Genomic DNA, 26,669 nt, shown 5'->3' on the forward strand with positions numbered 1-26,669 from the left:
TATCATTAGGTAAAAGTTAAAGTTTGAATTGGTTCCTTCATTCATAGATTTCATGTGTGCAAGATTTTTTTCCATAAAAAGGATGTCACTGTATGCACGCCCCACATGTTCGCTGGACTCTCGGATAGCATTCTCAATTTTCAAGGATATGAGGATTGTCGAGGATATGAGACCCCTTTCTATTGTGGAGGGTCAGGGCTTCCGTGTGATGGTCACAACACATTTAACCCAGGGTGCACACTTCCCTCCAGGGCCCACTTCACTAAGCTGATGGAGAGGAAATATGAGGAGACTCTTGAGAAAGTGAAAGCTTCGCTCAAAGAGGTCAAATCACTCTCATCACAGATGTATGGACAAGTGTTGCTACTGAGGCATACTTAGGCATCATCTGCCACTTTATTAATGAGGATTGAGAGCTGACTTCATATAGCTTTACCACAATGCCACTTGAAGAGTGACATACAGCTGAAAATATTGCTGCTTTGATGGAAAAAGCAGCTGAGAAATTAGGTATATCCATGACTAAAGTAATGGTTGTTGTACATGACAATGATGCTGATGTTGCTCTACGGATGGTGGAAGAGAGGCATAGGGTTACTTCTCTCAGATGCGCTGGCCATACACTATATTAAGTTGTCAACAATGCTCTGAAAATGCCCTGATCAGCAAGGCAAGATGCAAGATGCCTTGTAGAACATTTCAAGAAGATTCAAGAAGAGTTAGATAGCCAGCACCAAGCTGAAAGCAAAGCAGCAACAAATGGGTACGCCTGAGAATAAACTAATATAAGAGGTATCAATAAGATGGAACAGTTCATTCTACATGATTAGCCGCCTGTTGGAACAAAAGTGGCCCATTGACACGACCCTTTCAGACCCTGAAGTCACACATCCAGGGAAGCACTTCATGGATCTGAAAAGCGATCATTGGAGCCTACTTGAAGAACTGGAACAAATCCGAAAGCCGTTTGAGTGCGCCACCGTCTTCCTGAGTCGAGAGGCTTATGTCACTGTTTCTGCTCTATCTCCACTGGTGAAGGGCCTCCAAAAGTCCACACAGAGAACATCATTTGAGACCATGCCTGTCAGGGCCTTCCAGGCTTCTGCAGCACAGGAGATGACTTCAAGATGGGAGATGATGAGCGTAAAACGTATGCATTATTGCGGCCGTCCTTGACGCAAGATTTCGCTAACGAAAGTTCAGAGAAGAGCCTGAAAGTGCAAGTCAAGCTCTTGCACTGCAAGCAAAAAGAAGGGAGAGAAAGGAAACACAGCAACATCACAGAGAGTGATTTTCATTATGCTAACGTGTCTCCTTGTTTCTCTTCCTCGCGTCTTGGCTCCTCAGTGATGATGCAGAGGATCTCGGAGAGAGATGCGAGGAAGAGATGTGAGGATAGAGGGATATAATTCATCAAACAGGACGTCCTCGCGCACTCCAATGTCATTTTGAGGGGACGGCAACTACTCATGATGCACATCACCTTAAATGTCAAATATAAGTCAGCTATCATTATGCAGAAATTATTAGGTAACAGTTTATACTCTAAAGTTTAAACTTAAAATTCATGTACAATTATTTAACACTTTAATTAACGGTTACTTAATAATTTCTATGTATTAATTTAGAAGGAAAACACCTGATAACTGCTCCAATTTTTTATTATTTGGTTATAGATCTATAGCAGCGTCTGGCTAAAACACAAATAGACGATTTAAACCCGTTAATTACTGAAAGAACAGAACTGACAAAAAGGAGCACTAAAAACAGCTGTAGCCTGCAGAATATATTTAAATAAAATATAGCTTATTTAGTTTGTGAATGTCTGATGTTGTTTTCTTTTATAGGAGACACGCAGCTGTGCAGCGTCATATTTTCCTGAAGGAGCTGAGATGTACTTGAAACGGAAAATAAGAAAAGAAGCTTTTTGGCTTATGAAGAAAAAATAAAGTTACAAGAGTTTTGTGATTGATTCACGATTCAGTCATTTTTATTTTATGAATAAATATGAAAAGCAGCTGTTGGTGCTGTCATTCCCATTCCACGGGTAGTTTTCCTGATCTGCTGTATTACAACAACAGCCTGACTGTTTACTGCCCTGTCAGATCAGCTGACCGATCACAGACATTCGATCAAAGGGGTGTTCCCGTCAACTTCCGCGTAGGATACACCTGTGGTTCCTCGCTCTAAGCTCCTCCAGGAGCCTCCTCTCTCTCTCTTCGTCTCCTCAAGGTGCATTTAAGAGATTGGAAGATCCTCGATGACGGTGGAGGGGGAACGATCCCCAAGTCACGGGAGGAGAGAGGACACGAGGAAGCATAAATTAGCCTAATGAAAAGCACCCAGTGTGGAATAGGATGACTCAGCAAGTGCCAAACCACCAGTTTCAGAGAGTGGGCCAGTGTCTCTGCTGGACACTTTGCTTGGCTCAGATTCAGATGAGCACAGCAACAGTGAGGAAGACAATGAACATGTTCAAAATGATGATACTAACAGTGAAATGGTGAGGAATGAGGTACTGTACAGTAACCTTCTCAAATGGTAGAAGGAAAATGAAGCAAGGTTTCCCAACTTGGCCTTTCTGGCAAACTCATACTTGACTGTCCATGCAACATCAACCCCACCTCAACGCCTCTTCTCAGCTGCAGGGAACATCATCGCTAAGAAAAGAGCAAACCTGACTGCAGAGCATAAAGCGTATATTTCTCCACTGTAATACTGACTGAACTCTTGCTGTCCCTTTAGTATTGAGAAAAGTTCAATATTGAGATCAGTGCTGATTCAGTGCTCTTTTGAACTGTTCAACATTTCAATTACTTATACATTCCTTTAAATCTTTTTTTGCACTGTTTATGTTGGACTGAATCTACGTTGGACTCATGGACATTCTTTTAAGTGAATGATGCCCTAAAGACTTCTTATGTTGAGCTCAATTTATGTTGGACTGATGAATATTTGTATTACTGATAGATGCCTTTTAATTCTTGGCAGTTTGTTGGGAAATTTTTACTTGCAAAATAAAGTACTTTTATGAGAAAATGCTTGCTTTAATTCATAACAGAACTTGACTGGAGGTTTGAAGTGTCTCATTTTTTTTCTTAATTTTACAACACCGGGGTCACTTCACTGTATTTTGTAAGGCAACGCGGTGAGAAGAGTGTATCTGACATACCTGTATGCAGGTTCCTGTGTGTTCTCGACACAGGCTGCAGGACAGAGCCCATCGGCTGGCGGGGATGTGGGACACCTTGGTAATGGGCTCCATCTTCTCTGGACAGCCTATACTCACCTGCAGGGAACACATAAAAGGTAAAGATACATTCTGTGTATCTGATACAAATAACTATTTATGATAAACAATTAATGCTGTTTTTTCATTTGTCTTTTCCAAATGAGATCTTTGAAATTCAAAAGAAGTGAAGACTAAACCCCTCAACACCATGTATTCACCTTTTTATTGGTAGAATGCGGTGAACTCTGAACACTGATAGCCTGAGATAAGGCATTATGATGAAAATTGTGACAATTAGCATCAAAGTTTAATACTTTTTAGTGCTGAAATGATTAGTTAATGAACTGATTAGTCCATTGATAGAAAATTTTGAGAATGAATGAATCCTTCAACTTGTTTATTAAGCAAAAATGCCAAACATATGCTGGTTCCAGCTTCTCAAATGTGTTGGTTTGCTTCTTTTCTCTGTTTTATATCAAAACTGATGCTGAACCCTGGGTTCTGAGAAGCCTGTGATGGGTATTTTCACTATTTTTAGACCAATCAATAAATGTTATGATGCAAAAAAAGCACAGTTAATTTATTATTATAGTTATTTGTTGATTACTAGCTTGAGGTCAAGCTTCACCCATACAGTATTATTATTTTACTCCAAATTCTGGATTAACCTTAGTCCATATTTGATTTAAAAGAAAAAAAATCAAACTTTAAACCAAATCATCCACTTTTATGCTCTTTGGAAAAACATTATTTTAAAGCCCCAGTGTGACTCGCTTTCTCTGAGCGGCCTATTCAGAACGGCTTTGGCCCCCGAACCGCGCTACACCACATACAACCAAAAAGTCATTGACCTGTGCCAACCAGCCATGCAGAATAGAGTGGAGAGCACTCATCACTAAATTGCCATTCCTTCCTTCCTTCCTCCGCTGCCTGTTTCTTTCCAAAAACCATTCCACCTCTTTCACATTCACTTATTCTCATATTTGCAGGAACGGCCTTCTCTTTCTCGTCCTTCACGCTCGCATTAACAAGCCGACGACTGATTTCCGCAGGTCACAGTCCTCCTTCTCTTCGTCCACTCGTCCTTCTATCTGATTTTCTTTTTCTCTTCTCATCTGCTCATCTACAGAATGAGCCCACGTACTTGTTTTTTTTTCTTTTTTTTCCCGTTTTTATCGATGTTTTTTTTTTGTACAACCACTCAATCGGAGTAAGGGTCAATTTTCACTCCAATGAGGACGTCAATAGAAAGTGCAATTCAGACAATGATGCCACAGCAGGCGTCGTCAATGTTTGCTTCTTTTATACAACTGATGTAAGAACTGATCCATAACAAAAGGATCTCCAGTTTTTAAATGCTATAGTTAATTGATTGGTTGCCCTTAACCCCGATGCCCACACACAACACATATACAGGCACACACACGCAGAGATATATACACACACACACATTCAGGGAGGTTACACTTTATACAACTCCTCCACTTTCTCCTCTTCTGTTGGATTGTGAGACATAATACATGGAAGATTTCCGTCTATGTGTGTGTATGTGATTAATGTGCTCATTTCTCGATATTTTAGCCCCAATTACTTCACATTTCAAAGCTGGTAGATGAAAAACTGACGACATTTGAAATCACTTGAGTGGAAATGGGAGAAAATCACAGTGTTAAATGAAAAGGCATTTTAAAAGAGGGGCCCCACATCTTTGTGTGTGCGTGTGTGTGTGTGTGTGTGTGTGTGTGTGTGTGTGTGTTATGAAAAGCCATTTAAAAAGAGACCTCTCTCTTGGGGTAGAAGGCTGAGGGCAGCTACACACACACACAGCGCTGCAGGGGGGCTGTATCGTTTGAAGGCTGGGTGGTTTGTTCACGCACACAAACAAACACACACAATCCGGCACTTTCTATAAATTACACTCTCACACACCAAGCGTCTTTTTCTGGAAATTTCCACTACTATCATTCTGTAAAAAATCTACTACTAGCCAACGTTGTGATGTGTGTGTCCTGTCAGTGTGCGGTAATATGTGTGCACGTCTTGTATTAACACCTCTTTAGCTCATGAAAGCACACACAACTGAGGACATGTGCACAAACGCACATATAGCACCGACATGCAAATTATCTTTTTTTTTCCTCCTCCACGGTAGGAAGAGAAAACAAAAGCGAACCGAGCAATGAAAACAATTAGCCCAATCAAGGGTGACAGAAGGCAATTAGAAGTAAAAGGTTTGAGGTGCCAAAAGCCACTCCATTACTGGGAAATCTGCTGGTGGCGTGTGTTGCTGAATAGGCTGAAGACACATGACTGACTGTCTTAACGTTTAAAGATGTGCGCAAGGCGTGAAGCAACATCCGTCCCCCCCGAACCTCTGAAATGAGCGGCTGCTTTACGCCCATTTGGAGCTTTCAGAGAAGAGCCGTATTTCCAAAAAGGTATCATCAAGACACATCAAGTCAAAACGAGCGGCTGCTCGGCTGCACGCTCGACAAACAGATTCCTCATGAACCAATTCACATTATCTGCAGACTGTTAAGAGTGAGGTCTAGACTGAAGAAGCTACAAGAAGTATTTTAAGCGTTTACTGTAAACAAAGAAACCACAGAAGGGAAAAAAAAAACTGGAAGGTGCAAGTGTTTCTTAAAATTAAGGCCACATTTCCCGTAAAACTCTATTGTTTCAGATTTTTTTTCAAATGCACTCACTTGACATATGAATGCTGAAAGCTGCAGTCATTCCTCCTCTCTCTCTATTGATTGTGAAGTGATACCTGCTTTGCGGAGCGACTACACTATAAGAACTCAGGGACAAAATTCTAAATTCCCGTCGTTCTTTGCAAGAATGTATTTTCATGTGAGGCTTGAACAGTCTTTTTTAAATCAAGTTGGCATTTTCCAACATTTGCGGTTTGAAATCCCATCTTTCTGTTTCTACGTTCCTTGATGAGTTGCAGCATTGTATGCATCTTGTTGCTGGGACAAAACAACAGCAATAAACCTGCACACGACTGCCAGTATGAAGATACTTATTTGATTTGTCAAGTTCAGACTGCTGACGCCTCGTATTATTTTGCATTTCTGCACAGATTGAGTGCTGTGGAGTTTGTCCAGTATGAAGAGGAGGGATGATTACAGCAAACACATTACTCTTTCAATGCACATATCAGCAAGTGAGTGTTGTAAGAAGATAAACTCGACATAACAAATGTTTCTCATTGACACATAAAGACACAGTGCATGAATCCCATTATGCATGCAGAAAGCATAACGCAATTTATTTGTATGTATTTTTGCATTCAGAATGTTTGCCTAATTGAGCGACCACAGACAAAACAGCTCTCGTTGTCAAATCTTCCATTACAGTGAGCCGTGCTACTACTTTATTTCTGCGCTTTCCTTAAAAGGGAGAGATTGTCTTTGTCTCTTTGTCTTTAAATAGATTTAAGAAAAGGTTTCGTGAGCAGCATGTCTCTGTCGTTTGAAAATGGTGGAAAAGAAAATCACTGTCCTTGAAAGGGTGTGCAGCCAAGTGTTTCTTGAGATGGATGCGGTCTCATATGGGAGGAGGATAAGAAAAGTAAAGTTCAGTCAAAACAGATTTTGCATCTCTTTCTTGGTGTAGACACCATGTCCAAAAGCCACTTATTTACATTCATCTTTTACAAACATTCACCACACACACAGTGGACCAAAGTTTTTTTTTTTTTGCCTCTTCGTGTTTGTGTAGTCGCTGACTCCATTGACCACTAAGCTAATGCAGGATAGATGGATTTTGCACTAATTACAATAATAACAACAGCTGTATGCACTCATGCAAATGTAAACAACAGCCTCTCACTTTCCAGAGCCACTTTGCACCAATATTCATCCCTCACAGGTAAAAGAGGAGACAGGGATACACATTCATGTATCTGTGTGTGGTGTGTGACTGGGATCATAAACACAACCACCCAGAGACTCCCACAGCTAAATGATGACACTTTGAACCTACTGATGTGCAACCATTATAGGAGTTGATTGTGCATGAAAACCCTTGAATGTATCACAAATTGATGATTAACTGCAGTTTCAAGATTGCTAAAAAAAAATCTGCATCAGACCGTATTTGGACCTTCTGACCATCTCGGACCCCCCATATCTTCCCATGAAGCTCACCTCAGGGATCCATAAGGCACAGCTGACGTGGACCCACTTGGTTCCACTGCGGGTGGGCTTGAGGGCTCCACCTCTTTTGGGGCAGAGCAGACATTTGGGCTGGACGCCCAGAGCGCAGGTCCGACACAGCCAGTTCCCCTGGGGTACCTTCAGGATGCCATAACATGCCTGCGACGGAGAGAGAGAGAGAGAGAGAGAGGTTATGAGGAGGTGATGATGTGAAAAGGCTTTTTAACTGATTAACTTCCTGATTTAAAGCAGTATTTAGGACAATAAACTAATTTGCTTTCTTGCCAAGAGTAGAAATAGATGAGAATATTTCTGCCTAATGTATACATAAAGTCTGCTAAAACATGCAAAACCATTGGTATGGTCTTAAAATGAAATTTTCAAATCAATTCTCATACTTTTTGGGACTGTAAAAATACATGGAAGTGTAATTAGTTTCAATTTATTCATGATTTTGAGATACATTTCTCAGTACAATAGTAAGAGAAGAGGGCAGACTCGGAGGAGAGAACGACTGATGATTTATAACAGGCTGGATTTGAACTCAGACATGACTTTAATCAGCTACGCCACAAGGCCACCCAGTCATCTTGTTTTTATGTCAGAGTCCCATTACTTTCATTTTTGGAAAGAGCGTACTTTTAGCGGTTGCCACTTCTAAAAAAGAAAGCTGAAAAAATGATTCCAATCTGCTGCTTATTTCTCCTGTCAGATGAAATTAGCAAATTCACAAATTTCAAAATGACACACGACAAAACATTTATCATTTCTTCCTTTGCCTCATCTTACAGCTTTTTCAATGGTTTTGCTCCAATAACACAGACAAAACACACACAAAAAACACCCTAAACAGTCCCTCATGATTTTATTGTCCCACCCAAAACTTTTGTTCCAACCGGAATCGACTTACGGAAGCAAGACATTTTCTAAATGCCATTTGTTGTTGCTTTAAAAACACAGCAGGTTATTTTATTATCTGCACTCCACCCATTTCCCCTTCCGCTAACACACGGAGGTGTCTTGAAAGTTGTTTTTTTTTTAATGCCAACCTAATTGCACGCTAACATTTGATAAAATTCAGCCCCCAATGTCTGTAACGGAGAATGATTTTATTGTCAGATAAATTAATTCTCTACAGTACCGTGGGGGGTGAAGAAACAGAGATAGTCATTCTTAAAGCCTCTTCTTTCTTCCAATGTCCTTACTTGAGTGTGAGACTAATCAAATCTAATTTATAAAGAGTCACTTTTTTTTTTTTTATACTTGAAACCAAAATGAAATTCCCCTGCAAAAACCCCCCAGAGATTTCCCCGCCATAACTTCAGGAGACACCGCTGCTACATAAAAAAACAGACCTCAATATGCAATCCGGAAGAATACAGCACGATCACTTATAAGTTTATAAAAAATAAAAAAAAAAATCACACTAACAGGATGGTGTTAGAGTGACAGGAGCACAGGAGGAAACAAAACGAGACATCAAAGACCGTCTTCATTAAAAGCAATTAAAGCATTTTATTGATCAAAGGATTTTTATTGATCAAACAAAACGCTTCAGTAAGCAGGGTCTGTTTTTTTTCCCCTGCTGAAGGTTAGGGACACCGCCTTACTACAGAAGCAACAGACAGTGCTGGATGTTTACAGTACTCTCTAAAAGCAATAATATTACTTAATACTCCCCTGGAGCAGCAGTTTCTTTCACTGCCTGTTACATTTTGTTTCCATGACACCGCCATGTTCGACTTAACAAAAACTGGGAAAACACCGGGGGGAAGTGAGGACGCAAATACGAGCACCAGACACAGGCGGAGGTGACGTCATACGCGTTGCTGCCGACCGAAGAGAGCAGCAAAGGTGGTTTAAACACTGTACGTTTCAGAATATTGACAGCGAAGGCTTAAATTAATGGGAATGTTTCATGAGGTAGCAAATGCGTCGGCCCATCTATGTTTCTAGAACCCGAGAATACGGACGATATGCTTTGGTGAGAAACTTTGATTGTACACAAAACTGTGTTTATCGTCAATGAAAGTGCACAGTCTGAATAGTAACAGAAGACGTACGGTGCTGATGTGTTAAGTTCTTGTTATCTTTTTTGAGGAGCTGCAACGATCAGTCCATTTATCTATCAGTCAATTAACGGAAAACTATCAGTCAATCAAAAGAAAACTAATCGCCAACTATTTTGATGATCGATTAATCGTTTTGAAGAAACAAATGTCCAAATTCTCTGATTCCAGCTTCTGAAATGTGAATATTTTCTGGTTTATTTACTATAAACTGAATATCTTTGGGTTATGGACTGTTGGTTGGGACAAAGACATTTGAGGACATCACCTTCAGCTTTGGGAAATTGATTTTTTTCACAATTTTGGGGCATTTTATAGACTTAACGACTAATTGATTAATCAAGAAAATAACGTTAGTTGCAGCCCTAATTTTTTGCCTGCTTCAGTAATTTTCTCCTTTTTTTTCACCTGAAAGCTTGCTGGAATGATCCTGTTTTCCCCTTTTTCCCCCAAAATAATTTCACTTCAATTTCATATATATAGAAGGAATGAAGATAAATCTAACCAGCATCTCCTGAAGGCAACAGATAATAATTGTTGCCAGGTGTCACAGGCAACGAGCAGGTTTTTTTTTCCTCACATTATGAGTGAAATTTTAGTTGACAGACCAACATGAGATTCGGTCTGCAGTCGGAGGAAACTATTTCCAGAGGCAGATGATGACACTGAAGGTGTGTTAGTGCCAACGGTGTCAACAGAATAATTAACACTGTGTCACTGTGTAACAAACACAGCAGAAGAGTCCCTGAAGCCTCAGGTTGTCACAGTCACCATTTGTGAAATTGCTACTGTATGTGTTCTTTCATGTTGTCGTTAAATGAAGTCAGGGGGAGAAAAATATGAGAACCATATGTAAGGCAACTCTGAAGAAAATAGCTAAACCTCATATTTGTACAACCTTGATTTTGGGTTTTACTTCTTCAGCATTTTGAAGTTATTTTTTTTTCCCCAGAGAGAGGTAAACCACTGAATCCTTCCTGACCTGATGAACGCAGACGTTGCACTTGTCGCAGAAGACCATCTCGTTGCCGTCTTCTCCCTCTGGCGAGCGGCAGACGTCGCACACCACGTCCTCGTCGTACTCGATGCCCAGGCCTTCCTCTGTCTCGATGGCCTGCCGCATCTTCTCCTCACACACACTCTCCAGCTCCACCAGAACGCACTCCATCGTCAGCTCGTCCAGCTCTGGTAGGGCTGTTGGTGAGAAGACAGAAACCAAAACCAATAATCAAAGAGTATGTTTTTGTAGGTGTGAAGTTTTCTTCGTTGTCTTACACCATCGCGTTTTATTTTCCTTTAAGAGAGAAGTAAGAAGTGCTCTAATGCAGATAACCTCCTATTGTTCAAACTAGAAGTACCACCTCATGGTTGTATACCTCCGCCAACCAATCAATTGGCAGTTTACATCCATGTCTGTCCAGAGTCATGAAATATTTGTAGTGAAGACATGCTTGGCCAATAAAGCTGATTCTGATGGAACACGAAACGGTACATAATACTTCAGATATGGATGTTGCTGCAAAGAAGCTACGAGGATTCTTCAAACACATCTTCAACACGGCAGCACAGAAGATCTAAACTGTCACCACAGTTTCAAGGTGGGACCAAGATTAGTGTCACCAATTCAGTATCTGACCAAATATGGTGAAATATGGTCACAATCTCCCCTTCTGTTCCTGAGTTTCGGTGTTGAATAACGGCCAGAAAAGTGTTTTTGCAGAACATTATGATGTCACAGTGAAGTTGACCTTTTGGACTTTTGGATATAAATTGTCATCATTTAATAGTTTTATCCAATTAGACATTTGTATGAAACTTTGCCATAATTAGCGTATGAATTCTGGACAAAAATGTGTTTTGTGAGGTCACAGTGACCTTGACCTTTGACCACCAAATTCAGTTCATCCTTGAGTCCCAGTGGACATTTGTGCAAAATCTGAAGAAATTTCCTCATGACATTCTGAGATATGACGTTCAACAGAATGGGAAGGATGGCCACAGCTGTCACCAGCGTGGAGGCATAAAAACATAAAAAAGTGTTGAAAGCATTAATTGACATGACCAGTGGGAGGAAGGATGAATATTTGAGAAAATACGAAGCCTGTACACAGCAATTAAAACTGAGAGCGCAGTAAAAAAGGATCAACACTCAGAGGTTTCTTTCAGTTCTTGTTATCGACAAGGAAACTCAAATTGGGCGAGCCAATTTAATAAATTCAACTTATTTTTGGCAAAAAAACACTTTGTCTCAGACTTTAATTGGAAATGCAAACATCTTTCCTTTGCTTGTACACCTCACAAGGTCAGTTTCTGTTTTCTTTGGGCCAGCTTAGGATGAAATGTGCTGAAAATTAGCTGCAGGATGTGGGAGTATGTGGAGTCGTACTTGACTCTTTGCTAACCAGAGAAAAGCAGAGAAATGCTACATGTGCTCTACTACAAGAGCATATGCAATCAAAGCCAAGAAAAACAACGAAATTTGCCATTAAGCCCTTCTTGCTGACAGCTCAGTTCACCATGCCAGTATATGTCGGCATTAGCATTAGTATTCCTGCCCCATTTGCATCTCAAAGTAATGCCTTGCTCTAAGGCTGGTTAATAGTTGATGAAAACTGATTTAACTGGCAAATGCGAGTTTTTCGTCCCCATAAAAAATACAAGATTTGAAGCAGCAATAAAGTAAACAGTACGGTTTCCAGGATGGGGGCAAACAGATGTGGCATATTATTATCTCATTCCATGCAATAAGATTACAATGATTATACAAAATGGTTAATAGCAAGGCATTAAATCTAGTGTGAAAAGAGTCTTTTTCTGAAATGAAGATGATTATTTGGATAACTGTTCAAAAGCAGGAAAAAAAAAAGCCTTTTAAATGAAGTTACTTTGAGACTGACTGCTTGCTGTCAATGAAGACGGTGCTCACATGAGTCAAATTAATCATTTTCTCTGCCACAATCTCTGGATGTTGGATTTAAAAGTTTGAGAAAACATTTGCAGGAAGGTGATCAGTATTCCAGAAGATTCCTTTCCCCTCTAATAAATAAAATACATCTTATCAATTTACATTTTCTGTCACGTTACTGTTCGACTCAAAAAAATAGTGTAGCCCGACTCCATGCAGCTATAAAGAAACTCTTAGTGTCCTAGATTCTATAGTTGAAAAATTATTTATTGATTTATTTGAATGATTCAGCACTCAGTGGGGATTTTTTTTTTAAGTGGAGATGAGCATCCTGTTTCACTATCTATTATTCATGTCACTCAATCCCTGCCCACCCGAAACTTAATGAAAAATACAAGAAACAAATTTATTTACTGATTCTTGAGCATCTTCTCAGTTTCACATAAAGATGTAGAGCTCAGACTCACACAAATCCAACCGAAACACTTTATTAATTTGATTTTTAACGTCAACTTTAATACGAAGATCAATCACAGATTAATGTTGGATTTGGTCATAAGCACAAACGTCGGCTTAAATGAAGAACAAAAAGGAAACTATATGATGGTGGTTGTTGTGGATTTAGAAGCTGCTTTTGGAGCAGCAATGAAAAGGGAAGTAGAGTTAGATATTAACCTGCTGTGACATTTATATCATGAGCTAAACACACAGGAAGGAGGGCAGCAGCACCATTATTCACACATCTGAGCAGTACGTATACAATATGTATCTGTACTCTGTGCTGTGTGTGCGTCACTGTATTTATCTTCTGTGTGTTTCTATGTTTGTACATGTGGCAGCTGTGTGCACATGCGATTACAAATTTATCAATATGTGAGCGTGCGTGTATGTGTGTCTCACGAATGCACTTGTCTGTTTCAGGATTCAACATGCACACGCACACACAGATTTCATTGAATGCTTTATAATGCTATAATGTGTGATCTTTAAAGGACAGGTTCACAATTTTCCCAAGTCTGTCTTAAAACAACAGTCAGGTGTCCATATGAACACTGAAAGAGGTTTTACTTGCTGTAATTATTCCTCCTGTTCATACTGACTATAAGATCCTGTTTAAAAGTGCTTACAATGTAAGTGATGGGAGACTAAATCTGAAGATAAAGTGGATATCCTCTACAGTTAGTCTTTTTTGTCCCCCATCACTTACATTAAAAGTGCATTATGAAGGGTTGTCTTCATGGTCAGTATGAACAGGAGGAATGATTACAGCAAGAAAAACATGTTTCAATATTAATTTGGGCACCTGACTGTTGTTTTAGGACAGACTTGAAAAACTGTGAACCTATCCTTTCATACCAAGGGTTTTCTCTTTTACTACTCACAGTGTTATTCCTTGCTTAGTTTTTTGCAAGAGATCGAGTTTCCTCTAAGCTGAATTATCAGAAAATCAAATTAAGCCTGTCTCTAAACCCAACTAAAAATGTTAAAATAACTAAAGTTACAGCACGTCCAGTATCAACACTCAGTCCTCCAAGTTTACATTCTGAATACACACACTCGTATACATGTACAGTATACAGTACGTGGATACTTGGAGGACTGAGACAGAAAGTGCTGAATCGTCCTAAAAGATGTATTTTGGAGCATTTTTTCCTTTTTTAATGGAGAGCTGATAGAGGAGAAGCAGACAGGAAACGAGGGGACAGAGAGAAGGGCGTATGACATGCAACTAAGGCACCAAACCGGAGTCGAACCAGGGACGTTGTGGTTATGTGGCATGCATCGTAACCATTTGGATACCAGGGTGCTTGTGCTGAGTCATCCTGTCATGACTCCGTAGACATACAGCCTCGCCCAGCAGAACCAATCAACCGTCTGTTTGTTTTTTCTAGCATCGAAGGTTATGAGAAACAACCCGCCTCAGCTCCAGGAAGAGCGTGTGTGTGTGTGTCTGTCTGTCTGTGTGTCTGTCTGTGTGTGTGTGTGTGGGTGTGTGTGTCTGTCTGTGTGATTTGGGGAGAATGAATCCCAGAAATAAGGCCAGAAACCCCAGCGGGGATTTATAAACACAATTACTACGCTTTATCTGAGAGGACCCGATCAGATATTGAATAAAATGGTGGAGATGGGAGAGATGCTCGGGGTCAGCAGTTGTCACCATGGCAAAATGGAGGATGTAGAAAATCAGTGGATGGGGGGAAGTGACAGAAAACTGTAGAAGAAAATAAAACAGAGAAGACAGGAGAAGCAGGGGATGAAAAGGGAGGAGAGGACTGAGGAAATGAGGGTGGCAGTGAGTCAGAAACCAAATTTTAAGACCTTATAAGATTATTTTTTAAAATGTAACTTGGAGGTGAGTTTTCAATTTGGAAATTGAGAGAAACAGCTGGAAATGCTTTTCTTTTTGATGGGACATATCTAATATAGCGTGCAGGGTGGAAAGGGGAAAAAAAACAGACATGAAGCTAAAAGAAAATTGTCCTTAGGTAACATTTTGTAATAAAATACACAGTCTCATTTGACTGAAAACCACCCTTTGCTGGTCTCACTCCTCTGGGAGCCTTTCATATGAAGACAGTTTATATAACTTAAAGTGATTTTTCAATACCTAAGTCCTGTAGAAGAATTAAACAATCCCTGTTTCTCCTGAAGCCAGCTGAGCCTGTCAACGTGCAAACCTCTGCAGCTTTAAGTCTTCATGAGAGAAACGGTGGCATTTCTGTGCAGCATCGGCCATGTTTCTGGCTACCTGTTTACGTGTTACGCCAATTTAGTAGTGCTGGAACAAGTGGTCGATAAATCAATCAGTTGATCAAAGGAAATTCATGCATTTGCTGGTTAAAGATTCTGAAATGTGAGGATTTGCTGCTTTTCTCTGATTTGTATCATTGTGCATTGCATATCATTGGCTTTTGGGGGAAAAAGCAATTTGAAGATATCACCTAAGACATTTGGAAAACTGTGACATCAGTTGCAGCCCTACTCAAGAATATGTCTGTTTAATGTCAAAAATGTTTGTTTACTGGGTATCATCAACATCATATTATGCAGAGTCAGTTTGCACTCACCCATCTGTCTGAACTCATGGTTGACCAGCTCCAGCCAGGCAACGTCCAGGTCGTCCAAGTCATAGCAGCTGTAGAGCTGTGTGGGAGGAGGAGGCTGGGTGTCGCCCTCCCTCTCCTGCCTGGTGTGGGATGGACCACCTGTTGACTCCGGCAGTAACCTGGAACAAATGCAAAGAGTTGTACGGACAGTTTAATATGTGGTCTGGAAACAAAACTTGTTTCGACACCTTAAAAAAATTTTTTCTCTGTGTTTCGTTCCAAAACGCCTCAGCTGCCACAGATCATCTTACATAATGACTGACGACAGAGAACGAATAAGACCGATCGTTGGACCTGTTTATGGGTTTTGTTGAACCTGTTTATTCCAGTTCTTGATCGACAGATTAACATTTATGAAGTAATAACATACAACATAGAGCGCTGCGGTTAATGGCACCTGCAGTCGTGTATCTGCACACTGTTAACACTGACAGCACAACCTCGAGTATGTTACGCTCATGTTTCTTCTAGTATCAACTTCAACTTGCTTCCCTTTTTTATCAACTGTCCAAAAAATAAAAATAACCTGTAAAAATTGGGCACTGCTTCACATCATACTCAAGTTAAGCTATTACAGAGCATCGATAGCTTGACTATTTTTACTCTCAACCTTGGGGGCTAGACAAAATAATTTGAACTCTGAAATAGGGCTGCAACGGTCGTCAGAAAAATGCCAAATATTTGATGGTTCCAGCTTCTAAAATGTGAAAATTTGCTGTTTTTCCTTCTCATATATGACAAATATCTTTTTAGATTGTTAAGTCAGACAAAACAAGCAAACTGAAGACACCAACATGGCCTTTGAGATGTTGTGTCACAAGCTGGCAGGTTAATTGATAGTGAAAATAATTGTTAGTTGCAGCCCTACTCTGAAGTAACTAAATCACAGTTACAAACACTGCTACAAAGTTTAGTCATATTAGATTTAATGCATGTCAGCAGCATTTAGAAGCTCTAAAAGAAGTCTGGAAAACGACTGAGAAAGCCAAATCATTTAATCCCAAAATTTCAGGTTGACAGCCGAATAATAAATGCATTAAACAAAAGACAGTCTGGAAAATCATGACAACAAACAAGCCAAACACAGAGAAACTGCATCAAGAAGGACTAATAAGAGGAACCCTTGTTTCAGTATTTACATTGATAATCCAGTCACTTTCAAGTCTTTCATCATGAAGTGTTCATTATATTTTGCCAAAACTGCATTTGCATAATTGTGTGGTAATTTTTCAAAGCTCTAAATGCTCTGTGACAGACTGCAAAATCCAGCACCACTCATGACAACAGGAATTAATGGGGGCCGCTTTTTTTTTTATGTCTGAGTCTCTCCCTTACAGCCAGGTCCTTCTGACCTCATGGTCCAGAAAGACTGAATCAGACTTTGACGGATGCCAAAAAAAAAAAAAAAAAGAAAAGCTATTGAAACAATGACAAATCGAGTGGTTGTAGGCAGCAGTGACAGGAAGCTCCTCCAGGCAGTGTCTGGTCTCCGGAGCCTCGGGCCTGAATGTCTCTCATGTCAACAACAGCAGGAAATGGGGTCAGGAACTCTGCTCGACCCACTGGGAACCAATAAAGACTCAAACACACTTATACACACACACACACACATACAGGCTCCAATGAAACATCTGTCTACTCCACAATCTAATAGACACATAAAGACAAAAAAAAGCACAAAATAAGGCATATACACACACATAAACACAAAACTCACCATGAAGACAGGGAGACACCACCCTCGATTACTCAGAGAAAAACCAACACGCTGTACAGATCAACCGCACCGTTTCTCTAAACAGTTCTGTGTTTTGCACGGAAACACACACGCCTATTATTCACACGCTCACATGCTGAAGTCGTAACCTTTGTGTGAAAAGGTGAAGTGCGCCAGCGATCACAACAACAAAACAAAACAACCTTTTTTTCGCTCTCCGTTTGGCTCCCGTCTTCAGCGGCTCATTATCATACCTCTCAGTTATCATCATCACCATCATCATCATCATCATCATCATCCTCCATCACTGCCGTCGCCCTCACATCAAGCAGCACTGCGATCAACATCATCATCATCATCATTATCGTTATCATCGCCCTTACTGTCGTCATCCTCACAACAGCTGCCACAATCGAATTCAGTTGAGCTTCGCTAGAATTACTTTTCATGTGTGTTGCAAGCACAGAAACAATATGAAGTGAAAATAACCAAAACAAATAAATAACTGTCATATTTATATTTATCAATACTGGAACAAGGAGGAGAGTAAAATATAAACACATGCAGAGTTCATATTGGTGCAATTTTACTGTGACTTAAAAGCTTAATCCTCATTTTTGCATCCTCTTCTTGTCCTTTCTCATTTCTCTCCTTCTTTTTTCCACATCTTTGCTCCTTTCTGTTCTCTTATCACTTTTGTCATTTTCCCCTCTCCTCATCCTCAGTCACTTCTAGTTCAACCCACATCTCTTCCTCTTTCCCATCCGTTCTTCTTCTCATTTGATGTTTGACACTGAGAACGTGCAGAAAACGTCCCTGCTGATGAACACATACAGTATGAACTGCACATGCTCCACTGGGATCAACACATTTGCAGAAGCACTCGCTGTCACCGTCTTGGTCATACGTGCGTCAGCGACTAACAATGTTTTCTCTGCTGATACTGCGTCCATTAATCTGCTAAAAAAGCACAGATCTGTTCAATTCATGTCCGTCAATAGCTACTTTAGACCACAAGCACATGATCCATTGAGGCGAATGTGTAATCATTAGTAAATCCAAATATCTATCTTTCTGTGGGGACACAAAAAGGCAGAAAATTGGACCCTGTTTTGGCCACGGATCAGGCTGATATCTGATACTGGACAAACAGGCCTGGCCAGTCAATAGGCATGGGAGAAGGGAGTGAAAAGAGCGAGACAAAGACACACAAGAGAGACACACACACATACGCAGGGAGAGACAAGAATAGGTTTCATACTGGAGACACTGGGCCGGTTGTTTCGGTTATGTAACGTTAAAAGCAGCTTCAGTGTCTTATTACATTAGTGGTTGGTGTTATTGCATTATTAAAAGGATCAGGCTGGAGATATTCTACAGTTTTTGTTATTGTCAACAAATCTCATGTCTTTCAATACTACATTTCATCTATAAAATGATGTTGAAAAATGCTAAAGCCTACAGTGACATCCTGAAATGTCTTGTTTTGTCCCAACCAGCAGTCAACAACTCAAAGATATTCAGTTTACTATCATAGAAGACAAGAAGAAATAAACCAGAAAATATTCACATTTGAGAGCTGGAAGGAGAGAATTTCTGCAGTTTAAACGATTAATTATCAAAAGTAGTTGCAGATTAATTTAGTGTCAATCAACTAATCGTTGAGGCTCAATACAAAAGCAATACTTGTAATATTTGTAGGATCGATTCATTGTTGGTTTTGGTCTTTTCATGGGATTTGTTGTCAGTAAGAACAATATATATATATCACCAAGCAAAAACTATTTCAATAATGTGCAGCAGTGGTGTCATATACTCAGAAGTTAGTGCTGCTGGTGTGTATGATATTCTTAGCTTTGTTTATTCTAATATGGACTTTATTACATTTAGTTTTATGACTGTGACTGGCAGTGTTGATTTGCTTTAGCAACATGGGGATGTGAAAAAAAAAAAGTAGTGAAAAGGAGAAAAGAAAATGACAAGAACAAGACTATGAAAAGAAAACAGAGGAGGCTCAGGAGACGAGAGATTCCTTGCCAACATTATGACACAGAGTAGATGATACCTGTAACAAAAGTGAAGACCTGTGTAAATTTAGAGCAAAAATAAAAGTCGATACCATATCTGAAGTCACCCAGTTCTCTATTTGTAAGATTAGACCCTTTCTGACTCACTGATATCAGTTTAAAACAGTTGGAACAACCTTTCAAAGAGTTTTAAAGAGACATGAGATCATGTTATGTCAATTTAGTGCCTCTTTCTACCCTGTCTGTCAGATCTCTGGGTATCATCTTTCTGTTACCAGTGTGGTGACATTTGCAGTGAGCTGGTTTGGATGTCAGAGGTAAAAGAGAAGAAACATGAAGTGGAACATGAAAGGGATGCGTCGCCTCATAATAATGCCAAGTCATCCCATCGAATAGGAAGTGAGTGAATAGGAGGTCAGAGTACAATGTGTTCTTCCACTGGTAAGTATCATGTATCCCATAAACAAATGTACAGTGCACGCGCATGCACACACACACACACACACACACACACACACACACACACAGATCTTACATAATGTAGGTAAACAAAACCATGTGCGAAAGGTCTCCTGTTTGTCTAGGCTTTATCGTGACAACAAAGGCAGAGATAAAGTGCAGAGTCGTCTGTCAATACTGAGAACAATTAGAGCTCTGTGTAAAACTGTAAATAGATGTTCTGTCTTTTTATGGGGTTTAGACCAATCCTGAGAAGTTTAGAGGAGCCAAAAGCCTCTAAAACTGCACTTTACAGCATTAGCATTTTGAAAATCTGCTGAAGAGTATCTGCTTTCTTAAACCTCATACGGCACACTTGTATTATCAGTTAAGGCTGCGACTAACGACTATTTTCAATATCGATTAATCTGTCGATTATTTTCTAGATTAGTTGATTAGTTGTTTGGTCTATAAAAGTTTTCCAAAGCCCAAGATGCAACCTAAAATGTCATGTTTTGTCTCAACCAACAGTCCACTACTCAAAGATATTCAGTTTACCATCAGAGAAGACCAAAGACACCAGAAAATATTCACTTTTAAAAGGCTAGAACCAGAGCATTGTAGCACTTTTTCCTATTAAAGTACTCAAAACAATCAATTGATTAATCAGCTAATTGTTGCAGCTCTACTCTCAATATTTGCATTTTAATAATGAAATGCATTACAAAGCTGCACTAGGGCAATTGTGTACTGTATTGTGCTTGTAAATGTCACTTTTTATGCACAGATTTCGCAACATCACTGATCACAAACTTCGTTGGACAGAGTGAATCTATCGTTTCATTCTCACATGGAGAGGATGGGACATGCTTCTCAATTTATTTGTTCTTAATTCGGATTGTTGTACTTGTACAGGTATATCTGTGCAGATTGACAGTGTGTCCATTTAAGGATAATTTTCAAGCTGTCTTTTTGGTTTGGTTTGATAATATTCTTATGTATTTATGACCTACAACATTATCAGGCTTTGTTGGAGATTGACCGAAGAAATATCGCGAAAAAAAAGGGAGCAAACAAGGAACAAAGTATCCTAGACGCACAGCAAAGCAGATCACATTTTTTAAAAGATTTCAAGATTTCTAAATATTTCTAAATTCTGAATCAAAGATTTCCTTGATTATTTCACATTAACAGTCAACTTTTTTTGTAACTTTCAAAAGCAATTACCGGGATATGGAAAGAATGTTTTTAGCTAAAAATAATAATAAAGAAACCTTAGAAATCCCTTCTGTTTACATTTGAGGAGTCTAATGAGGAGAGCAGCAGAGGAGGAATATTTAGATGTTCCCTCCTTGGTATCATGATGATACGACAGCAGAGTTTGCTTTGATCTTAATGGTGCGTCCCATGAAATATTTATCAGGAAGAACTACACACGGTGGGGCTCTGATTCTTAAAACAATGAAACCGAAACACCCCCACATCCCTCTGCCAGCTCTGAGGCCCTGAGCAGAAGTGTCTTTGGTTTACTATACACGAAGTGCCTCTGGGGAGCAGAGGAGTGGGAACTGTAAAGTATATCTTGTGGCATAACACTGCTGAATAGGATGTTATATGAGCTTGGCCGGGGAGGACAGGTGATTTATATGTTTGTGTGTGTGTGAGAGAGAGAAAGACAAAGAAAGACAGGGGAAGAGAGAGGTCAAATAACTGATGCAAATAATTCTTCAGACTTTGATTCAGTGGAATACACCAAGATTTTGGTTGATTTACTTGAAAAAAACAGTTGCCAATTAACTTAATGTTGATCACTAATCAATTAACTGACTTAACATTGCAGCTCTAATTACAGCTTCCATGAGCCATGGCTGTCGTTTCTATGGAGGAGAGGCCAGTCAGTGGCGCAAATCAGAACGAGAGCTCCATAGTTGCTTAATTAATCCACAATTGAACCAAAATTTAAAAGGGAACCAATTTAAGCCTCAGATTGCGTTTTCAGTTTTCTCAATGTTGTAATCTTTACCTTCCTCCAACCGTTAACATCGCATGTGAACAAAATTTACACTCATTTATTGGCTGTTTGTTGCCGAAATGCATCTCCAGAGTTGTAGTTAACTTCTACCCTGTCTTATACCGTAGCAGTTTGACTGGGAGCTGGTGTGCCAGTCAGAATGCAAGACTGACAATGATAATATTTTTCAGTTAAATGCCAGTCAACGCTACAAAGGGTACATGACTTGATGGCCCCTTAACAGTCACTAACAACCAGATATTTCCAAAGGCACCAGCTGATGAAAAGTAACAAACACCCAAGAATTTGAAGGCCATCACAGTGTATTGTACAGTCAGTGCTGAATACAAAATCCACAGTTCAAATATCAATAAAAGTCCTCTTCAGGATCCCCAGTAAGCTAACAAAAATACTCAGTTTGAGAGTTAATAGCACCACGGGCAACAAATAAACGAATAATCCCAAGGAACGCCTCTTGCATCTAATAGACAAGCTTAGTGCTGCTCTGACAACTCCAGAGTACCTCCCTATTCTGGTCAGTGCGCTGCTGTCCGCTCCAGAGAATGGACCATCTGGGAGCCTGGCGCTTTGATGGTGGGTCCACGGAGTAGAGGATGGAGCTGGGTGATAATCCAATTCTGTAAAATGGGTGAACTAAGAATTGTGGACTTTTATGGCTCGTTGCCAGGGATCGGCAAGCTAACCGACCAACAGTCTCAGGACGGACTGTACCTCTTCCACTGGTGAGTAGATGTGCGCCATTTTGGTTTGAATGCCAGCATTGATATTCCCTGAGCTGGCTGGCTGATGTGTGTGTGACGCAGAAGGGTGGGTGCTCAATGGCGCCGATCGCTACGACTTCTTATCAAAGAACCAGATATTTTCTAATGTAGATGTTCATCTTTTGCACTGATGATTTGACCAAGAGAGTTTCATGCCAATCAAAGCCGTAGAAGAGCTCCAACTGTGAGTCACATAACACTGTCTACAGGAAAAATGAACCTTGTTTCCTGTCTGCTTCTTCACTAAATCACTGTAAGATAAAGGCAAAATGCCAAAAAAAAGCTAAAAGGAAAATTAAGAGTGCCATACAAGTGAAACCTTCTGAGACTGGTCCTGTCTTTTATATACTTCAGTGAGAGGTGATACTTGTGAGTCTGCATTAGTTTTAGCTAGGTTGACCTAATAAACTGAGCCCTGAATGTGAAATTGCGAGGGAAAGCACAAAGCATACAACAAGAGCAGAGAAAAATATGCAGCTCGATTATAAATGCAGATAGATAAAATAAAAAAAGAAAGAAAAAGAGTGAAAAAGGTCAGCCTGGCCTTGCAAGTCTTACAAGCTTGTTCCCTCTCCTCGCTCCCATATGTTTCTCACCACTGTGTAAATCTCACTTTCCTCCTTTTCATAAAACGTCAATAATAATCTTTTCTCAAGGAGGGATGAAGTGGATGGTGTTTACATAAGACATTTCCAGTGTGGGCAGAGCGACAGCGGCTGAGCTCAGCTCTCGGTCTGACTCTGCCCACACAGGACACGTCTAGTTTAAACAGACTTCCACTCCTGACAGATCATTTATGAAGAGCAGGAAGTCCCGCTTAAACGAGGCTGGAAACGTATCTGAGGCTAAACAGATAAACAGGAGGGCATGGACGGCAGGTAGGAAGTCAGAAACGGAGAAAGAAAAAATGACTGATTAGGAGTTAAAGGGGAAAGGAGAAAAGGAAGGGATGTAGGATGGAAGGAATTAAGAAATTATCTCTAGAAAGAAAAAGAAAAAGACATCAAGGCAGAGGAAAATAAGGAATGTAATATAATACGCTTAAAACTTTAACTTCCGAGAGATTCCGACTATTGATCACAATCTGCTAGTTGACAGCAAACAATCCTAACATGAGTTTAATTGTTTTAAACAACTCAGAAATACTCTTAATTAGCTACAGCTGATAAAATTTGCCATCAACAGCTGTAATTGCAGTTAAGAATATCGACCATTGCCAACGAGAAATGTAATCCTTTTAAAACATGTTAAATTTTTGGTTAATAATTTGAGCTACAATTAAAAGTTGCAGCATTTGCAGGTTCAGGATTTCCCACAGTGTTTTATAGAAAGAAGAAAGTCAGATGAAATGATTATGTTGTTACAAACGAAAACAGTCCACACATTTGATCAGTGAGGCGACTGTTTAACCTTCATCTCGAAACTACGTTGATAACGAGATGAGACGCGTCAGGATCTGTCTGATTCAGCCCGGCGGGTGATTGATTGAGCGATCGCAGGAGAAAGAAAAAGAGAGAATCTTTTGAGTTTTTTCCATGCTGGGAAAAGTAAAGACAAACAGTTCAATCAGTCACAGTTAAGTGCTGATGTGTGAGGAAAAAAAAAACTCACCACTGGACTGCGAGTCAGACACAAGGACATCAGCAATCGAAGGCGTTTTACCCACTAGAGTCTGCTTTGAGTTGAAGTTATTTTAAAGTTCATATTAACCAGCTGGACTTGTATCAACTCAGCAGTTCCTTGGGGAAAACTTAAAATTACAATTTCAACGAACGTAGGAACGATTAAGCAATCAGCCATGAAAGGGAGGGGGGGGGGAGAATACAAGAGGGAATCAGGATCATAACAGTACAAATAATCGAGAAGCCCTGGCAGGAGCAAAGGAAGAAGAAAGTTAAGGAAAGATGGAGAGACACGGAGAAAAGCGGGAGAAAAAGAAGAAAAAAGTTGAAAGAGTGCAGCTGGGAAAGTAGGCAACAAGATGTGATGGAAGAAATTGGAAGAGGAGAAAAAAGAAGAGATGGAAGGATTCTTTCCCTCTGTCTCAGTATTTGATTTTGACTCGTAGTCAAGACTTAAAATTATTTCAAGAAGCTCCTCTCTTCTCTTAAATTCCTCCAATGAGATACAATAACCTTTCACACATGTTAAGTTAATGTAAAATCTGCTAACAAAGCTGCAGAGCACATTACCAGCACAACAACAGCAACACAGCACAACATCACAGAGGAGGAAGTTTCTTTTAATAAAAAGCTGGAACATGTCCTCATGCTGAAAACACTTGAAGGTAAGGCTGTTACTCTGAATACAAGATAAAACAACTTGTTCAAACATACCATTCTTGTCAGATTCAAACAATCGCTTCCCTGTGTGTACACATACTCTGTGTGTGTGTGTATGTGTGTGTGTGTGTGGTTTAAATAATCTCTCATTCTTGAAATACCTCACTGTCACAGTACAGCTATTCCCTTTTCTTCCCTGTAATCCCCCTCTTTCTTCCCCTAGTTTTCACACCAGACTCTGTGTGTGTGTGTGTGTGTGTGTGTGTGTGTGTGTGTGTGTCTGTGTGTGTGTGTGTCTGTGTATGACTGTGTATGAGTGCTTTGTGCCAACAGCCCCTTATCCTTGGGCAACCCCTACAAAATCCCCTACTCTAAAACACACTCCCCATATCAGCATGCAGACTGGAGCGGGAGAATCAGGCCAGCCTCCAACAGGGGCACAGGGTTACCCACCCCAGGGTCCAGGGGCAACCCTGTGTGGTGCTGGAGTTTGTGTGTGTGCGTGTGTGTGTGTACAACTACTACTGATAAAACTATCAGTAGTCAACCACCGGCTGACCAATGTGTTGCTCTTTAGTGAATGCACTGAGTGAACAGAACACATCAAACCTTTTTTGGGCTACTTGTGGGGGCAGCGGACACAAGCTGTGAATGCAACACTGATATGGACGAAAGTTAAATATTCACTCCTCCTAACTCCTGAGTGATATATCTAGCTTTTTTTGTTGCTAGCTTTCTTTTCTCCACTGAAAACAGATGCCAGCAGCTGCGGCTAAAAATGAGAGTGTGTGATTGAACCACAATAGCAAAGTTGCAGGCCAGAAAGCCAAAACAATGAGCTACTACTGAAGTCAAACTGGTTATGACGCAGACTTTGTGAAACAAAATGACAAAAGTTTTTGTCCTTCCTCCTCCAGTCTGAATGTGAAGTACTCTGAAATCCTCGCCAGCATTACCCTCTAAGCTTGTGATTATCAATCAAACTTGTTATCCCTGATTTCTTGCATTGTAATCAGATGAAATTCATCATTTATTATAAATTTAAGACAAGAAGTGGAATTTGCACTTAGCCTAGAAATCAGCAGCACACTGCAGACAGACATTGGTCTTTAGTGTTCATCTAACAGTCTGTTCAAATTGGACTGAAATCAGTTGAAAAGTTTCTTTTAAAGACTTTTATTTTGATGGCATTTGATGACTATATTTTCAACATGTCACATATTCTGCAGGATCTCTCGGACATATTTCTTGGCAAAAGTGAGATGCTACTGCAGTAACGGCGGCTTGTTTACTTCCATGTTTAAGTCGGATTCGTCTATATGTCATCAATACTGACACACACACACACACACAGCAGGGGAGGACGAACTGAACTCACAGAACCCAAGAGATGTTAATAAAATGTTTATATGTGTACACACATAAAGACACAGAGACACATATTCCAGGATTAAGAAGTGAATCGTCTTTATGTCTTATTCATATGAAGAAAGTCCCTCAGTGTAGGGAGTCATCTTTGTAGTATCGATATGAAATAAATAATGTAATTATATGTCAAATGCACAGACACATATACACACACACACACACACACACAAACAGAAATTGTTGTGCTGTGATGCAGGGAGCAGTGAGTCATCTTCATGTCATATTCATGTCAATGAAATCAATCATCCCCCCCAAACACAAACATCATTTGCACAGTGACCTTTCAGAGATGACTCACCCCTGTGTTGTTTTTATAGCAATCAGCTTGACTACCACACACACACACACACCCAATCATGGAAAGCAGACTTTTTTCTTTTTTTTTTTTTTTTAAACCACCAATTTGCATCCCTCCGCATTTTTTGCATCAATTTAAAACTTTTTCTTGTTTACAACTGAACAGATATTCAAAGAAACTGTTATCAAATCAGATCTGATGACCACA

The 26,669-nt window shown here is 40.0% G+C and overlaps 1 protein-coding gene across 1 annotated transcript in view; it reads right to left on the reverse strand.

Moving 5' to 3' along the window:
• The window catches only part of jade2 (jade family PHD finger 2), a 202,749-nt gene that overhangs the window by 76,319 nt on the left and 99,761 nt on the right, over positions 1-26,669 (reverse strand). The window contains exons 5-8 of the mRNA XM_042431559.1: positions 15,441-15,598; positions 10,450-10,661; positions 7,390-7,557; positions 3,173-3,289 (exon numbers count right to left, since the gene is read on the reverse strand). Coding sequence (XP_042287493.1) covers positions 3,173-3,289; positions 7,390-7,557; positions 10,450-10,661; positions 15,441-15,598 — 655 coding nt within the window. The remainder of the gene's footprint in view (positions 1-3,172; positions 3,290-7,389; positions 7,558-10,449; positions 10,662-15,440; positions 15,599-26,669) is intronic.

This window comes from Thunnus maccoyii, chromosome 13, assembly GCF_910596095.1.
Source record: "Thunnus maccoyii chromosome 13, fThuMac1.1, whole genome shotgun sequence".
Lineage (NCBI taxonomy): Eukaryota > Metazoa > Chordata > Actinopteri > Scombriformes > Scombridae > Thunnus > Thunnus maccoyii.